This window comes from Neopsephotus bourkii, unplaced genomic scaffold (assembly GCF_033783945.1).
Source record: "Neopsephotus bourkii isolate Nb327-2 ecotype Australia unplaced genomic scaffold, CSIRO-AGI_Nbou_v1 NB_53, whole genome shotgun sequence".
NCBI lineage: Eukaryota > Metazoa > Chordata > Aves > Psittaciformes > Psittacidae > Neopsephotus > Neopsephotus bourkii.
Window position 1 is genome coordinate 1,339,504 of NW_026900570.1, and position 13,955 is coordinate 1,353,458.

The 13,955-nt window shown below is 49.4% G+C and overlaps 1 protein-coding gene across 1 annotated transcript; it reads right to left on the minus strand.

Annotated features, from left to right (window-relative positions):
* Positions 1–549: 549 nt before the first annotated feature.
* Positions 550–8,646, minus strand: CRYGN (crystallin gamma N). The gene is given in 3 exon segments (XM_061348456.1): positions 550–774; positions 6,437–6,582; positions 8,338–8,646. Coding segments are annotated over 3 exon segments (591 nt in total). The 3' UTR covers positions 550–638.
* Positions 8,647–13,955: the final 5,309 nt, after the last annotated feature.

Genomic DNA, 13,955 nt, shown 5'->3' on the forward strand with positions numbered 1-13,955 from the left:
ATGAATCAGGAAGCAAAGAGAAGGTTGCTCAGGTTTTGTACCTTGAGGGAATATTATTCTTTGAATACTTCTTTTAATGTGTGCTGATCTAAGGTCGAAGTAACTCGGGATGAATGCTTTCTATCGCCTTTGCATCAGGCCCAGCATGTTGTGCCCAGACCCTGCAAGTCGGTTGGATCCTGACATAATCCTCACGTGTGTCCTCACATGGCATGAGCAGACCCTCCGAAGGCTGTGCGCCTGAGCTCACGACACACGTATGCAGCAACGTGACCCCCTCCAGGCATTAGGAGTCAGCTGGGTCCATCACGAGGTGCCTCTGGATGGGGCAGAGTGAACATGTGTCAGACCACAACTGCACTGGGAAGCATGTTCTGAGATCTGGTTGTCACCACCAGTTCTGGCCCGTCACTCCCATGCCCTTATTATAAATCACTGTAGAATAAAAAAGCCAATCCATAGCATGTAAATCAAGCTTAGAAAGCTTGCAGGTCTGTTTCCTATTGAACTCAAGCAAGTGATGGAAGAAAAGTACTTAGAGCCAAAAGCTGGTGTTTAACTATTTATTCCAGCCAGTGATTGGGAAGGAGGGTGATGCCTGGTCTCAGCAGGCCATCGCTGGTAGGATGAAAGCTCAGCTAGAAGTAGTTGATGACTCTTCTGATGGACTGGACACTCGCACTGCGTGCCTGCCATGCATTGAAGTTGCTGAACTCGCCCCGCTCCACCACGTACATACGGCCTCGATAGTTGGGCTCCTCGTACAGCACCCACCTGAGCGAAAAGAAAGGGTTGTTCAGGTCTCAGCAGTGTGGTCATGCGAGGTGCCCACATTGAGCGGTTGCAGTTAGGCACCAGGGCCCTGTGGTCCCTCTGCAGTCCCGGTCCTATCCTGCAAACAGAAATGACCCTGATGGAGTTAACAGCTGGTGCTTCTCCCCATTTCCAGTGCAGTCTGGCAGCTGTCCACAGCCAGACTAGATCTTGCCTGTAGAGGAAATTGTTCAGGGTTACACGAGTGACGAAGCCTGAGATCGGGGGCTCCCTGCTTCACACTGCTTGTAGGAATCGATCTCTCTGAGCTCCATCATGTGCAGCAGAAACAAATGAATAGCATCCGATAGTGCTAAAGAAGGACATGAATTCCCTCAGCCCCTGGATAAACCCCATTTTGGACTGTAAGGAGAAACGTGCAATGCTTGAAGGATGTTTCACCTCTTTGAACTGACTCAGTAGCTATGACAGGAACCATATTTAATAATTTCTCTCTTTGCTAGTAACTCTCAATGGCCTCTCTTTGATGCTTTCCAACAGAGAGCAGGACCTGGCTCAGTTACCTTCACTTTATGTCCAGAGTTAACTATAACTTTCCCTTGGGATACAGTCAAATAGATACAACACTCGACAACCTTGGTGACTTTAGCATGCCTGACTGCAGCTAGCCTGCCTATGTCTTTCTCCGTTGGCAAGTCTCTTGGCATGTCATTCTCTATGTGAAGGACATAAAGTAGGGAAGAATTCTGATGGTCGAGAGTGACAAATTTTGCTACTCTTCTCACCCTCCTTTTAGTACATCCTGAGATACATCTTAACATGGCCACAACTGTCACCTCTTTCCTCTAAATCTCCGATGCCTTTTAACAAAGCCTTGCCATTGCTTTGATAGTCTTACTGTCAGCTTTCCATCCCATCAATGCTGAACTGCTCATCTCTGCCTTGCTCTTCTCTTCCCACCATTTTAGGGACTTTTTTAAGTATCTCTCTGCTTGTCCTGTCTATTGGCAGAGCACAAATACAGTCCTCCAAATAATTTGGTTTCTGTGGTCTATCTCTTCCCAGGAATTCAGCTGTGACAGCAGGGTTGGGACCCACTGCATGTGGGATTTCCAGGCACAAACTCCTTCAAGTACCGGATGGGGGAAAGACTGGTGGGCCTCCAGAGTCAGACAGCAGCTGGTGAACTCAGATCACAGTCTGACCCAGAGCAAAAAGCTGGAGGCCAAGGAAAAATGTTGTTTATAAAGCCAGCCACCCACGGGCATTATTTAAACTATAAGCAAAAGATTATGGGACTCAGTTGAGCCACCTTCCCAATTCCTTGACATATTTGGACTTATTTAGTGTTCCTGACAGGACACCACGGGGGACCACGGTAGGTCCCTTCTCCCATGTGCCTGAGCACCAACATAATGGCACATCGAGCACACATCTGCCTGGTGCCCCTCTCCACCCTGCTGCCCGCACTTGCATGACCCTTTTCTGCAGCATTGCTGCAACGTGTTCAGCCAAGACATTTGGATCCCGAGCATTTCCTGTGAACAAACAACTTCATTCTTTGGCACTTTTTGCAGCCATTTTATATCTGGACTGGAATTACAAAGTCATGCTCAGGCTTTTCCTTTGAAGCTTAATTTGCAGTGCATGGAGAAGGCTGCCCGCTGCTCATGTGAGTGTAATAGCAGGTTGCCCTGAAGACATGTCCCCCCATCACAGACCATGATATGCACTGTTTGAGAGCGTGCTCAGCTCTTCAGCTTAATGAAGAACCACTTATAAAATTATCCTGCTCCTCTAGTTACACTTCAGCCTTGTTCACAAGGCACACATGGCTTTCCTCCTTTCCTACCCCATCCCTTCATTTTATATGCACCTCTCCACAGTTTTGGATTGTCATGGGTCTCTTTTCTCCATCAGCTCACCACCTCTCCCTCAAGCACTCCTGAAAAGGGCTCTCAGTCCTATTTTCTGTAGCTCCCAATCACTCGCTCCTGCTGAGAGCACCTAACACCATTGAAAGCATTGCACTGCAGTGAGCATGGGCACTGCTGGCCCACCAGGACATGGTAGCTTTTCCAGCTTTGCTTTGCTCTAGTGCATCTTTCAAGAGCTAGTGGACCCTGGGCAATAGCGCAGCGGGTAGAGTAGCCCCTCATAGTCACTGTCTTTACCAAGACCACTGCGTTTCTCTCCAGACATGTGGCATAGTTGCATGGAGGGAATGGGAAAGGCCTTGGGGTAGATGAAAGGAGACTGTAGGATCTAGTGTGGTGATAAGAACCCACAGGCCTTTCCCTCTGCTTAAGGAAAGGCTGCAAATAAGAGGAATAAAAGGAATAGCAGAAAGATGGGAGAAAAGAGTATTGGCAGTGCAAGGTGATGAGTGAAGGCTTGCATGGCTTATTTAGCTATTCCTTTATTGCTTAAAATTTACATTCTCTTACACCATGAGCAAGTGAGGAAATCAAGTCAGTCAGGAGCCCAGAAACAAAAAACACAGAAGATCCTGTCCTCAAGCCCAGCATGGGAGAGCTGATCCAGGCACATAGCACACAGCCCTCAGACATCTCGGTGCTGTGTTTCATTAGCACATAAACCCAGAGGACACAGAAATAAAACTCTCATGGAACCAGCTCAAGCCCTATAAGCCAAAACTGTCTGTTCATGATGAAAAGCTAACAGTGGAGTGCTGCAGCTCCAACCTGAATCAAGCAGGATGCTTTCAGTACGGCTCAAGGTCACTCATTCTCCATGTAGGACCTGAGCAGTGCCATGAGCAGCCCTTACCTCTGCCAAGAAATATGCATTGTTTATTCAGCAGCAACATATAGGTACCTGTTCTGGTTGATATTTCACAGCCTGACTGCAGAACGTCTACCAAATGCCCACAAATGCTTCAGCAGGATAAATGGTTCATTTGGTTCCTCCAAGTTATGTCACTGTAGCACAGAAAAACCCTTTTGGGGGTATTTTCTCCCAGACTGTAAAACAAATTCAGCTTTTGAAAGTTGTTATTTCTAGGCAGCCCTTTGTGGAGTGGCTGAGGCACAAAGGAGGACAAGAAGAGCACGTCTTCATCTAAAACCAGATGATACCATATGTGATACTGGAGCTGGCTCTGCCTGTGGGACGAGCAAAGCCACTCACCATGCAAACCCGCAACAGCTTCCGAGGAGGCGGTAACACCTCGAAAGTACTCCAAAATAGCAATCTCATTTCCAGGATGGATTTAACAGCTTTATCATCACCGTTTCTGGCTGTGTGGGATAGCAGTCGCCAGCCACAAAGGGCAGCAGGAAAGGTGCCGGACACACTCAGCCCCACCATACACCACACCAAAGGCAGGTGTTTCTCTCCATTCCCATGTTTCCAGGTGATCCGTTATCACTTCCTGCAGGCATGGCCACCCCCACAAGTACAGGCAGCAGCTTTTTAACAGCACATGACACCATCCACGGATTTTGAAGGGGAAGCAAGTATTTCTGTATCCAACGGATGTCGCATTGTGGGAATTAAGAGGGGAAATTGCAGAGTGAGATTTCAGTGGGCAGAGAGCTTAGGAAGATGCTGCTTACACCTGCTTTCAACATGCACAGGGTAAAACAGACCCACTTTCAGGCTGGGATGTGCTGGAGACAGCCTGTGGCTGAAACTCCCCTCATCTCTGGTGACATGGTCTAGTCTGATGCATCCCTGCCCACGGCAGGGTGGTTGGAACTTGATGATCTTAAGGTCCTTTCCAACCCTAACTATTCTATGATCCCACGATCCCATCCCCTCTGCTGCCCAGATGGTTACGAATGGGTCCTGGGTCCAGCACCAGCTGCATCTGCAGCACCCCTGGGGTGACCTGTGGTTATATGGTCCACCCAAACAAGAAAAGCAGTGCCGCAGGGTCTCTTTATTCTGCCTGGTCTCACCTCTGCTGCAATATCTCCTCCTTCCCTCCTCCTCCTGCAGCCTGGGGCCAGCAGGTCCCACTGCACTGTCCTGCCTTTAATGGCCTTTCCAGACCTTTCCATGCACTTGCAACAACCACCTTCCTGGGGTCTGAATGTAATGCTACAAAACCCAGTGGGTTTCCTCACCATGTTCCTCTCAGTATTTCATTTTTTCCCCTACTTTATCACTACTCAAAGCCTTTGCAAAGTCATGTAACATTAACATGAAGAGCCCAGGCTCCCTGTGAAGGCAAGCAAGCGCTGTGCCCCTTATATGTTTTGTAGGGGAGGGGCAAAATCAATCTGAAAAATGTAAGTGCTTGAAAGTTTCTGGGCACTTTCCCAACTTCTTAGGCTTCAGCCTCTGCTGCAGGGACACATGTGGTAAATAATTGGCCCTAGAGCTCTTGCCAGAGTACTCACAGGAGCTCTCTTGGCTTTATAGCATTGGTACTCAAATGCTTTTTGTTTCAAACGCGCAGCACTGATGGGGTCCCCACTGGACTCTGGCCATTTCTTCCCATCAGGAGCTGGTAGCTCTGCTCCTTAGTTTTAATGAAACACCACTGCCTGATCATGAGCCTCGGTTTTGGGAGAGGTCTTGGTTGAATCGGAGGATCCTACAGGACACTCGCTGTCAGGGTGTCCCGAGCTTGGATGGCAACAACCCTTTTCCAGTCCTGGGAAAAAACTGCTGTTGTGCAGAAAGGGTCCAAGCTCCCACACCGAGTGCAGGTGGGATGCACAATATCCAGTCCAGGACTCCCACCTCTGCAGGAGTTTTCCTGTGCCTCTCCTCAGCAGAGGCTCTGGGAGGATTTCACAGCATCCCCACAACCCAAGCACGCTTGCAGTGAAAACGCAATTGTCGGACACAGGGAAGGGGAGATGGACGGATAACAGCCCATCTCACAACAAGATCAGTAACATAAGAAGGACTGACACTGTAGAGAAAATGCAAATTGCCACCCAACAGCAAGAAAGAAGGCAAAACTGACTTCCTGCTGAGGCTTCCAGGAGCATCTGCAAGGGGCAAGAGGATGGGGCTGAGCATCAGCAACACATCTGCAAAGCGGGCTCACAATGCGTTGAGGGTGACCTAAACCCCTCATTGGGGTGGCTGTGCATCACCACCACAGTTACCCCCGTCTTTCAGAGACAGGGATTAATTTTAAGGTGAGGCACCACCGTCTCATTTTTGCTGCTCGAGGAGGAGGTTTCTGGTGTTGCAGCAAGCCTTGGTGAAGCCACTTGCAAAGCAAAATCCCTGAGCTGCATCACCCAGACACATCCATCCACACCCCCCCAAAAGGTTCTGCATGGATTTTAAAGAGGTGTTTGGAAACATGCACAGAAATGTGAAAGCAAGACAGAAAGACAGGGAGAGAGAAAGAGGGGAAGAAGAAGGAAAGCAGCTGGTTTTAGGCTTCTTGTTTCATACACCTTGAAAAGGTATCTCAGAGCTCTTGCAGTATGTGCTTAGTTGCCACCCTCCAAAAGCCATACCCCTTTGAAGCAGCTCTCAATGGGCAGGCACCAAATTTCACCTTTAGACCATAGGCTTAACTCACAGTCTTAGGCTTTCTCCAAGTCCCCCCAGCACCAACAGGCTTTTCCAGGATGGGGGGAGCCTCTGCTGCCACCTCACACCCCTGCAGTGCTGGGTACAAAGGGTCCAGGGCAGGAAGCACCATGCCAGCACACGAGCAGTTACTTACGCGCCGTCGCCATACACTTTGAGGGCGTTGATGCAGGTCTTGTCCCAGCCTTGTCCCTGCAGGAAGGAGCAATCTTCCGTCAGCTCCAGGCTGGGACCGCTGAAATGGCTCCCCTCAAATATTTGGATCCTGTAGTGCTCGCCATGCTGGGGACAGAAGGGTTCGAGTCAACCAGAGGGAAGCGCAGCAGGTTATTTCCCTGGCTTCTATCAGACCAAGAGCAGGATGGAAGGGTGCTTCGGATGGGGAGTGTGAAAGCAGTCCGACAGCACCGGTGCCAGGATGCACAGAACACGCACAAACTCGTGCCACCTCCCAGCACAACCAGGAAAGCAGCCAGAAACCATCGTCTCAGCACCCAGCTGCACCTTCCCACAGCTGCTGTCCACATGCAGACACATCACTTGCGGGCTGCGCTGGCACTTGCTCATCTGCAGATGCCCCCCACCAGCCCACAAACCCTTCATCCCAAATACAGCATCAGCTACAGCCCCGGCTCTCCATCCACGCACACAGCAAAAAAACATACATATCTAGAGTGTACAGACATGCTAGACCATTTCCCTAAACTAATTTATATTGCTTCCAAATCCATGTGTAGCTGCTGCTCCTGACAGGAGACGTTCTGCCTTTCCTTAAGGAAAATAAAACAATGGAAAAGAGAAGGAACCTTTCCCAGCACCATCACTGCTGTGAGCCCTTGAGGGTGACATGACAGAAAATTGCTCCAGGTTGGTTTCTGCAGCTCGTGGCACCCGTGTGCAGGACAGAGCGAGCTGGAAGGGTGTTTTTAAGCCGAATTCAAAGCATACCTAAATGCATATTTCAAACAAACAACGTCAACGCACACCACGGCCAGGCTGCGATGCCAAACCCCACAGCAGGCAGCCGCCAGCAGCAGCCAAGCGGATACCGTGCCTGAGCAAACATTCCTCTGGGAATCTGCGCTGCAGAAATGCCTCGGAGCGCTCACTGGCATCTCACAGGGAAAAACGTGGACCAAAAAGGAGGAGCACATCCTCATGCCAGCAGGGCTCCAGGGCCTGGGGCAGAGCATCCCTCCACGTATGGGCCACGGAGGTGCATTAGGAGGGATGTTACAGACTTGAAATAAACATATTGCTGTGCTAAAAAGCAGCTTTGGGCCCAGTGAGAAACCCCACCAGCTCCAAGTGGGTTTATCATTGCTCCAGAGGTCACCAGTGATAGGAGTCGAAGAGAAGGGCCTAACCCAGATTCACTTTTTTTTGCTAATTTTTAATCTTTCCAATTAAAACCTCCTCTGGCCAATGCTTTTAAAAGCTTCATAAGGGGATAGGGGAGGGCTACATAGTATGGGGAAAACAGTGGATTTAGTCTAGGATTACAGGGAGAGGTTTGCAACAGCAGAAAACTCAGCTAGGAGCAGCCAATAGGTCTGGTTCAGAAAGCTCTCAGACTGCCTGCTCCCCCTCTGGGTGCATGGGGAAAGCAGGCTGCCACAGCCCAAACCTGCCTTGGGCAGTGTACCTCCTTCCTAATTCCCCATGAGTATTCCACAGGGACTCACATTATAAAGGAAAAAGCATGTGATGCTGTCCCTCTCACCTGAGAAATCATGGGGAATCTCATCCCATTAAAGCTACTGCATATCGCACTGTGGGAGGAAGGTGATGCGTCTTCCTCCTGACTAGCAGCCATGGGAAACCACAACTCAGCTTTGTGGCCTGTGAAGACCACTCCAAGGGGGGACAAACCTTCCCCAGGAAACAATTTCCTTGTCAATGACGTGTATTATTTCTAGAGAGCATAAACTTTTATCATGCTTATTCATGGGGCTCCTGTGACCAGGAGAAATAAAGCCCAACGGCAGCTCCATCCCACTGATGCTCCAACCAGGAGAGCCAGAAGCATCCACTCACCATCCCGACGGGCCGGCAGGAGCCCAGGTGGTCACTGCGACCATTCCAGCGATAGAAATCGGGGTACTCGCCATGCTCCAGGATGTACTGCTGCCCTCGGAAGTTGGGGTGATCGAAGCAGACCCAGGCCCCGCTCTGGACGCAGATGGAGTTGACCCGGTTGAGGAATCCTTGGTCTTGAAAGCTGCTGCAGCTGCCGCAGACCTCCAGCTTCCTGCCTGTGAAGCATTTGCCTTCATAGAAAGTGATCTATGGAGAGGGAGGAGAACGGGCCCATGGTGAGGAGCAGGGGCACAGCTGGCCCCTCATTTTGAGCAGATGGGGATCTCTTGCAGATGCATCATTTCAGGGTGGTTTGGGGTTTCTTTAGCTGCTTTCCAGCAAGAGGAGCACGGCATCACTGGCATTTTTCCCTAAGAGCTGTATTTGTTTTTCTGGGAACGCAGCGCATCCCGCATTTACAACACTTCTCGCTGCCTCGTACTCGCTCACACATATTTCCAGCAGGAATGTTTAAACAGGAAACTCAGCTCCCAAAACACAGCTCCTTCTGCTGCACCCTCCCTGTCCCTGCTACCAAATCTGCTCCCGGTATCACCACTCACATCGCATCCCGACCTGCTCCCTTCAACCTGGAGGATGCTCGGGCTCTCTGGCCCAGGCTGAAAGCAAAGCACTTGGGTCATTACTTACTTTTCCTGAATATTGAGACATTTTCTGCTGGTGCCTATCCAAGACTAAAAGCAGGAGCCAAACCAAACCCACGATGGACAGAAATGTTGGACACCCCACTATATAACGGGTGGCGAGGGGGGAGTGGGGTTAGACAGCGCTGGTGTTATGAGGCTTTTAACAAAGCAGTGGGAACAGGGGGCTTTACGCTTTCCTGCTTCGTAGGCAGAACCGCTGGTAATGGGGCCTGCTGAGTGCGGGGTTTTGATTTTGGGCAGACACTCGGACAAAAGATTTGCTTGGCAGGGCTTTGGCTGATTACTGGTGCACGTTCACTGCTCCCGTTTAAAGGACTTTTTCCCCTCCATCCCTCCCCCCCTTTTTTCTTCTCTTAGAACAGACAAGTAAATAAGGAAACAGCAGCATCTCTAAGCATGGCACACAGTTTCCCTCTGTTCGGCTTGCTTCCTTTCATTATCAGGCTGCTGCTTCTTCCAACTTGTTCTCGCCTATTGCATTGTGGCAGCCAAAAGTGAGCGTCCTTGGAAGACTCCTGACCAACAACTCATTGCACTCCATCTATCAAAGAAATGGTTTCTTTTACAAAGCAATAGTTTCTGAACCAAGCTTTGAACCTCTTTAAATGGCATCTCCAAAAGACAAGGACAAAAGCACAAAAGCTGGGCTCACAAGTCAACTAATGTTATTCACAAGCGTTGCTTTAATGAATGTTTTGTTCTTTCAGCACTGAATTACCAAGGCACTGATTTAAGTCAGGCTTAGAGGAATTGGTAAGCCATACCATTGACCATATAGCTGTATTTACAACTTCAGTCTGGCATCTCAAATACCAGTGCAAGGAAAAGGTGCCTCATTTTCCCCTTTTTGTGTTGTAAGAACATCCAGAGTCTCTGTCTTATTCTCAGGACAAATAGCAAGGGAAAGCCTCAACCTGTAAGCCCCATCAGTTTATATTAACAAGCAAGGCTAGGAAGAGGTAAAGGTAAACACATGCAGGTGGTCCATGGACATACCAGACCACCATGTTAAAAGATTTGTCCTTTATGCTATTTAATAGCTCTGGAAGACATTTCACACCAAGCTCCTACTCATCAAATCCTCCTCCTTGCTAGCCACAGTGCCCCCATCACTGGCACTCCCCTCCCCGTACCATCAGGCACACGCTCCGAATCCAGCCCTAAAACCTCGTTCCTTGGCAGGTCACTCCCATCCGCACACTTGCCAGCAGCCTCGCTCGGCAGCCCCACTCTGCTGCCTCGGTTCACCGCTTCGTTTCAAGATTAAAGGCCATTTGGGAAGAAAGGATGCCATTATTAAGGCTTAAACATATGCCGCCCTCTCAATTAAGATGTAGAAGTTAATAAGCGCGTGTGCGCGCACACGTAGGCTGAGCTGGAAGATGTCGCGTTGACTGGGGTGTGCTGGAGGAGGAAGGAGGGAGGTGGCACACTGAATTTGGAGAAGAAATGAACCCTTCAGCTGATGCAGTAAAACTGCCCCAGCATCACTGAAATGCTGGTTACGTGTTCTGAAGGGAGGCAGGAAATAATGAAGCTTCCTCTAATTAAAAGCCAACCCTACCTAAACCCTCATTGAAACGCTGGTGTTAGTTCCTAATTGCTGAATTAGGCACCAGATGTGTGAGAAAAGTAACAGTGCTTTGGAAGTCCCACTTGGAAAAGCAGCAGCCAGGGCAAGGGGGCCGTAGTGGCACCCCCAAAACCAGCTCTTCCTGTGGCTTTGCACCTAGTGCCCTGGGAGGGAAGGAGGAGATGTGCTCTAAGTCATGTCTGGGAGCACCAGAGTGATGAGGTGGTACCGTCGCTGGTGTTGGGACCCTACTCATTGGAGTGGTCACAGCCGCATACTCTGCATTGTCATGAGCTGTTCAGTGCCTGGAGAGGAAGAACCACAGCACCCATGACAAACTGGCCCTGAAGTACCCAGTAAAGCAAATACTACCTCAGGAGGAGGTTTTTATGGAACTACAAAAGCCCGGTTTCTGCGAGCTCTGTCTTGTGATGTGATTTTCCTTGTGAGCTTTAATTAAATGTGCAGGAACTTGGCGCATTTGAGACTTGTGCCTGGCTGTTATATTTATTAGTTGTTTAACAGGTTCAAAAGCTATTTTAGGAGAGATGGAAAGAGGGGCAGCAACTTTATTCTCATTTCTTTGAGAAACTGCATTAAAGATATGAAACAACAAAGGACCCATTGCCTACAGAAAGAAAAGACTATGGGGAATGAAGAATACTGAAGGCTGGCAAACCACAATCCCTGGACAAACCCCCTTAATTCCTTGTGAAGGATGGAAAGACTGCCAACAGAAGAGGGAAAAGAGAAGCTTGAGAAGCCTGTGGCCACCATCAGCCTTTCAGGTACTTGAGGCTGGGACAGATCTTGCCTCCTGCTCGTGCCCAGGTGCAGGATCACATCTGACTGTGGTGCCCCACACTAACAGGATCACAGGGCAGCCTTCCTCAGCTGCGGCTGTTTAAAGGATGAAGCATTGGAAACCTGAACTTACAAGTTTGAGTGTTTGGCTGTAACAGACAAACCAAAAGTCTGAGGGTTTTTTTGCACATCTGGGTTTAGAGAGAGGGAGAAATGAGGCCTGACAACAACAGAGGCAGCTCCAGGCTGTGATAACCCCTGCCTGCCTTTGCTGCCGTGTGTAGAAATGATCTGCTCTGAGTCCAGGCCAGAAGCAGGGGGGTGATAAAACCAAACACCTCAACCTCAACACACAAGTTGGCCAACCCTGATTTAAAGTCCATTGTAACCTTGCGGTTACAACCACAACAAAACCAGGGCAGGAAGGACTTGCTGCCACTGGACACTGTCAGTGCTAACACCAGTCACAGAGACAAACCCAGGCTAGAAATCAGAACACAGCCATCCAGGACAAATCCACCCTGCCTGGATAAATGTGGTGGCTCCTGGCCAACACCCCACTGCCCTCCCTTTATCCCATCTACACACAGGATCCAGGCACAGCTCTTGTTCTCTTACAAAGTGATTTCCATCACATGCTAACGAGCTGTGAGCAAGGTTATGCCAGCATAAGTAAGCCCAAGCTGGTTGGTCTTCAAAACTCAGCTGTGAGGTGCCACCACCTCTGTCCATGGTGTTACACAGGATTTATGGGGGTGATTTCCCTGTGCAGCTCAGCAGACACTGGCCATTGCATGTGCCTGGCCCAGCAACACACCTTGCAACACACCTGCAGCGTTAGGTGGTGCTGGTAGAGGGATGCTGCTGAACGACCCAAGCTGTGGTAGGAAGATGCCAAACTCACTCCTCCTCAGACACATAGATTTTAAGAGAGCAGGGTGTGACTCCCGGAGGTGAATCTTTGGGAGTGAGCTCGCTAATGCCAACAGGAATGTTTCTTGGCAGAGGCTGATCAGGATGAGCATTCTGCTCAAGGTACCTACTACAGCCAGCACAACCCCACACAAACACTAATTGCACCGCATCCTCTGAAAAGGCCACACTTCAGCTTCTGGAGGAACTTGTAGGAGGAGCTTAGCTTAGAGGCAATGCAGTGTAAGACCTGCCATGGGAAACATCCATATCTCAAGGCTTTCAAATCATTGTCTTCACATACCTTGGTAAGAGACAGTTCTAGCTCATTCAGTTTTGAACAGCCACGGGTCCTTCCCCTGTTCAAACTTTTTGGCTCACTGCTGAAAAGGATTAGAACATCCTGTGGGCCACTTTGGGGCAGCAACAGCCCTCAAGAGTGAGAAACCATCCTTAGGACTCAAGGGAGAGTTTCTATATTAAATCCATGTTGCTCAATTAAGACCTAGTCCACCTCACACCAGTTGCCACTAATTCCTGCTGGTGATTAACCCATTCCCAGCACATGGGTATGCTACATGTTGCCCCCCCGAGCTGCTGAGGAGGCTGGTTATACTAACTGCAGAACATCGCTGCAAAAACAGCCAAGCAGAGAAGGGATCTTCCAACCCATGCCCTCACTGGCAAAGCATATCACCTGTTCCTGGAAATGGGAATCGGCTGCCAGGTGATGGTTTTGGGTTCAACACACTGCCTTCATCATGGATGCAGCAAGACAGAGTCTGCATTATCCCTCTCTACAAACCCTGACCCACCATACATCATGTGCCACACAACACCTCACACTGCCCCATGAGGACAGGCTCTGAAGCTGGGCAACACAGTGTACGGTGAGGTGGGTCAGAACTGGGTGATCGTAAGGTCCTTTCCAACCCAAACCATTCTATGAAACCTTATTCCTTAGCAATCCCTATCACAGACTGACAGTTCAGATCTGGCCAGATTCTCATTAGGAAAACTAACTTCCCACCTTGGACCTGGGACCTACTGGTCAGGTTAAGCCTAAATACTTAGCAGCATTACAGAGATAGATGTTGAAAAAAATCTGTGAAAGCTTCTTTTCAGTAATACTCTGTCTAGGGCTCAGTATCAGTGCAGCTCATTGCACATCTCAGAAAGCATCTGACTGACCTGGGACTTGGATTTTAGTCTGGAAAACATCAGAAAGCTGGGGTTTTAGGTGAAACCCGCTCAGATTTCATCTCACTTCAAAAACAAAAGGTTCCAACAGGGAAATAGGACACCTAAGTTGGATGCTGAGGACACCAATCACCCAGACCTAGATTAGCCATGTTTCTGCTGGGCCTGTGAAGAGTTAGACGCATAGTCATGGAACAGTTTGGGTTGAAAAGCTCCTTTAAAGGCCATTTAGCCCAAGTGTCCTGCCATGGGCAAGGACACCTTCCAGTAGGCCAGGTTGCTCAAAGCCCTGTCCAGCGTGGCTTTGAACACTGCCAAGGATGAGGCAGCCACAGATTCTCTGGGCACCCTGCGCCAGGGCCTCACTGCCCTCATTGTAAGAACTTGCATCCAGTCTAAACCTACTCTCTTTTAGTTTA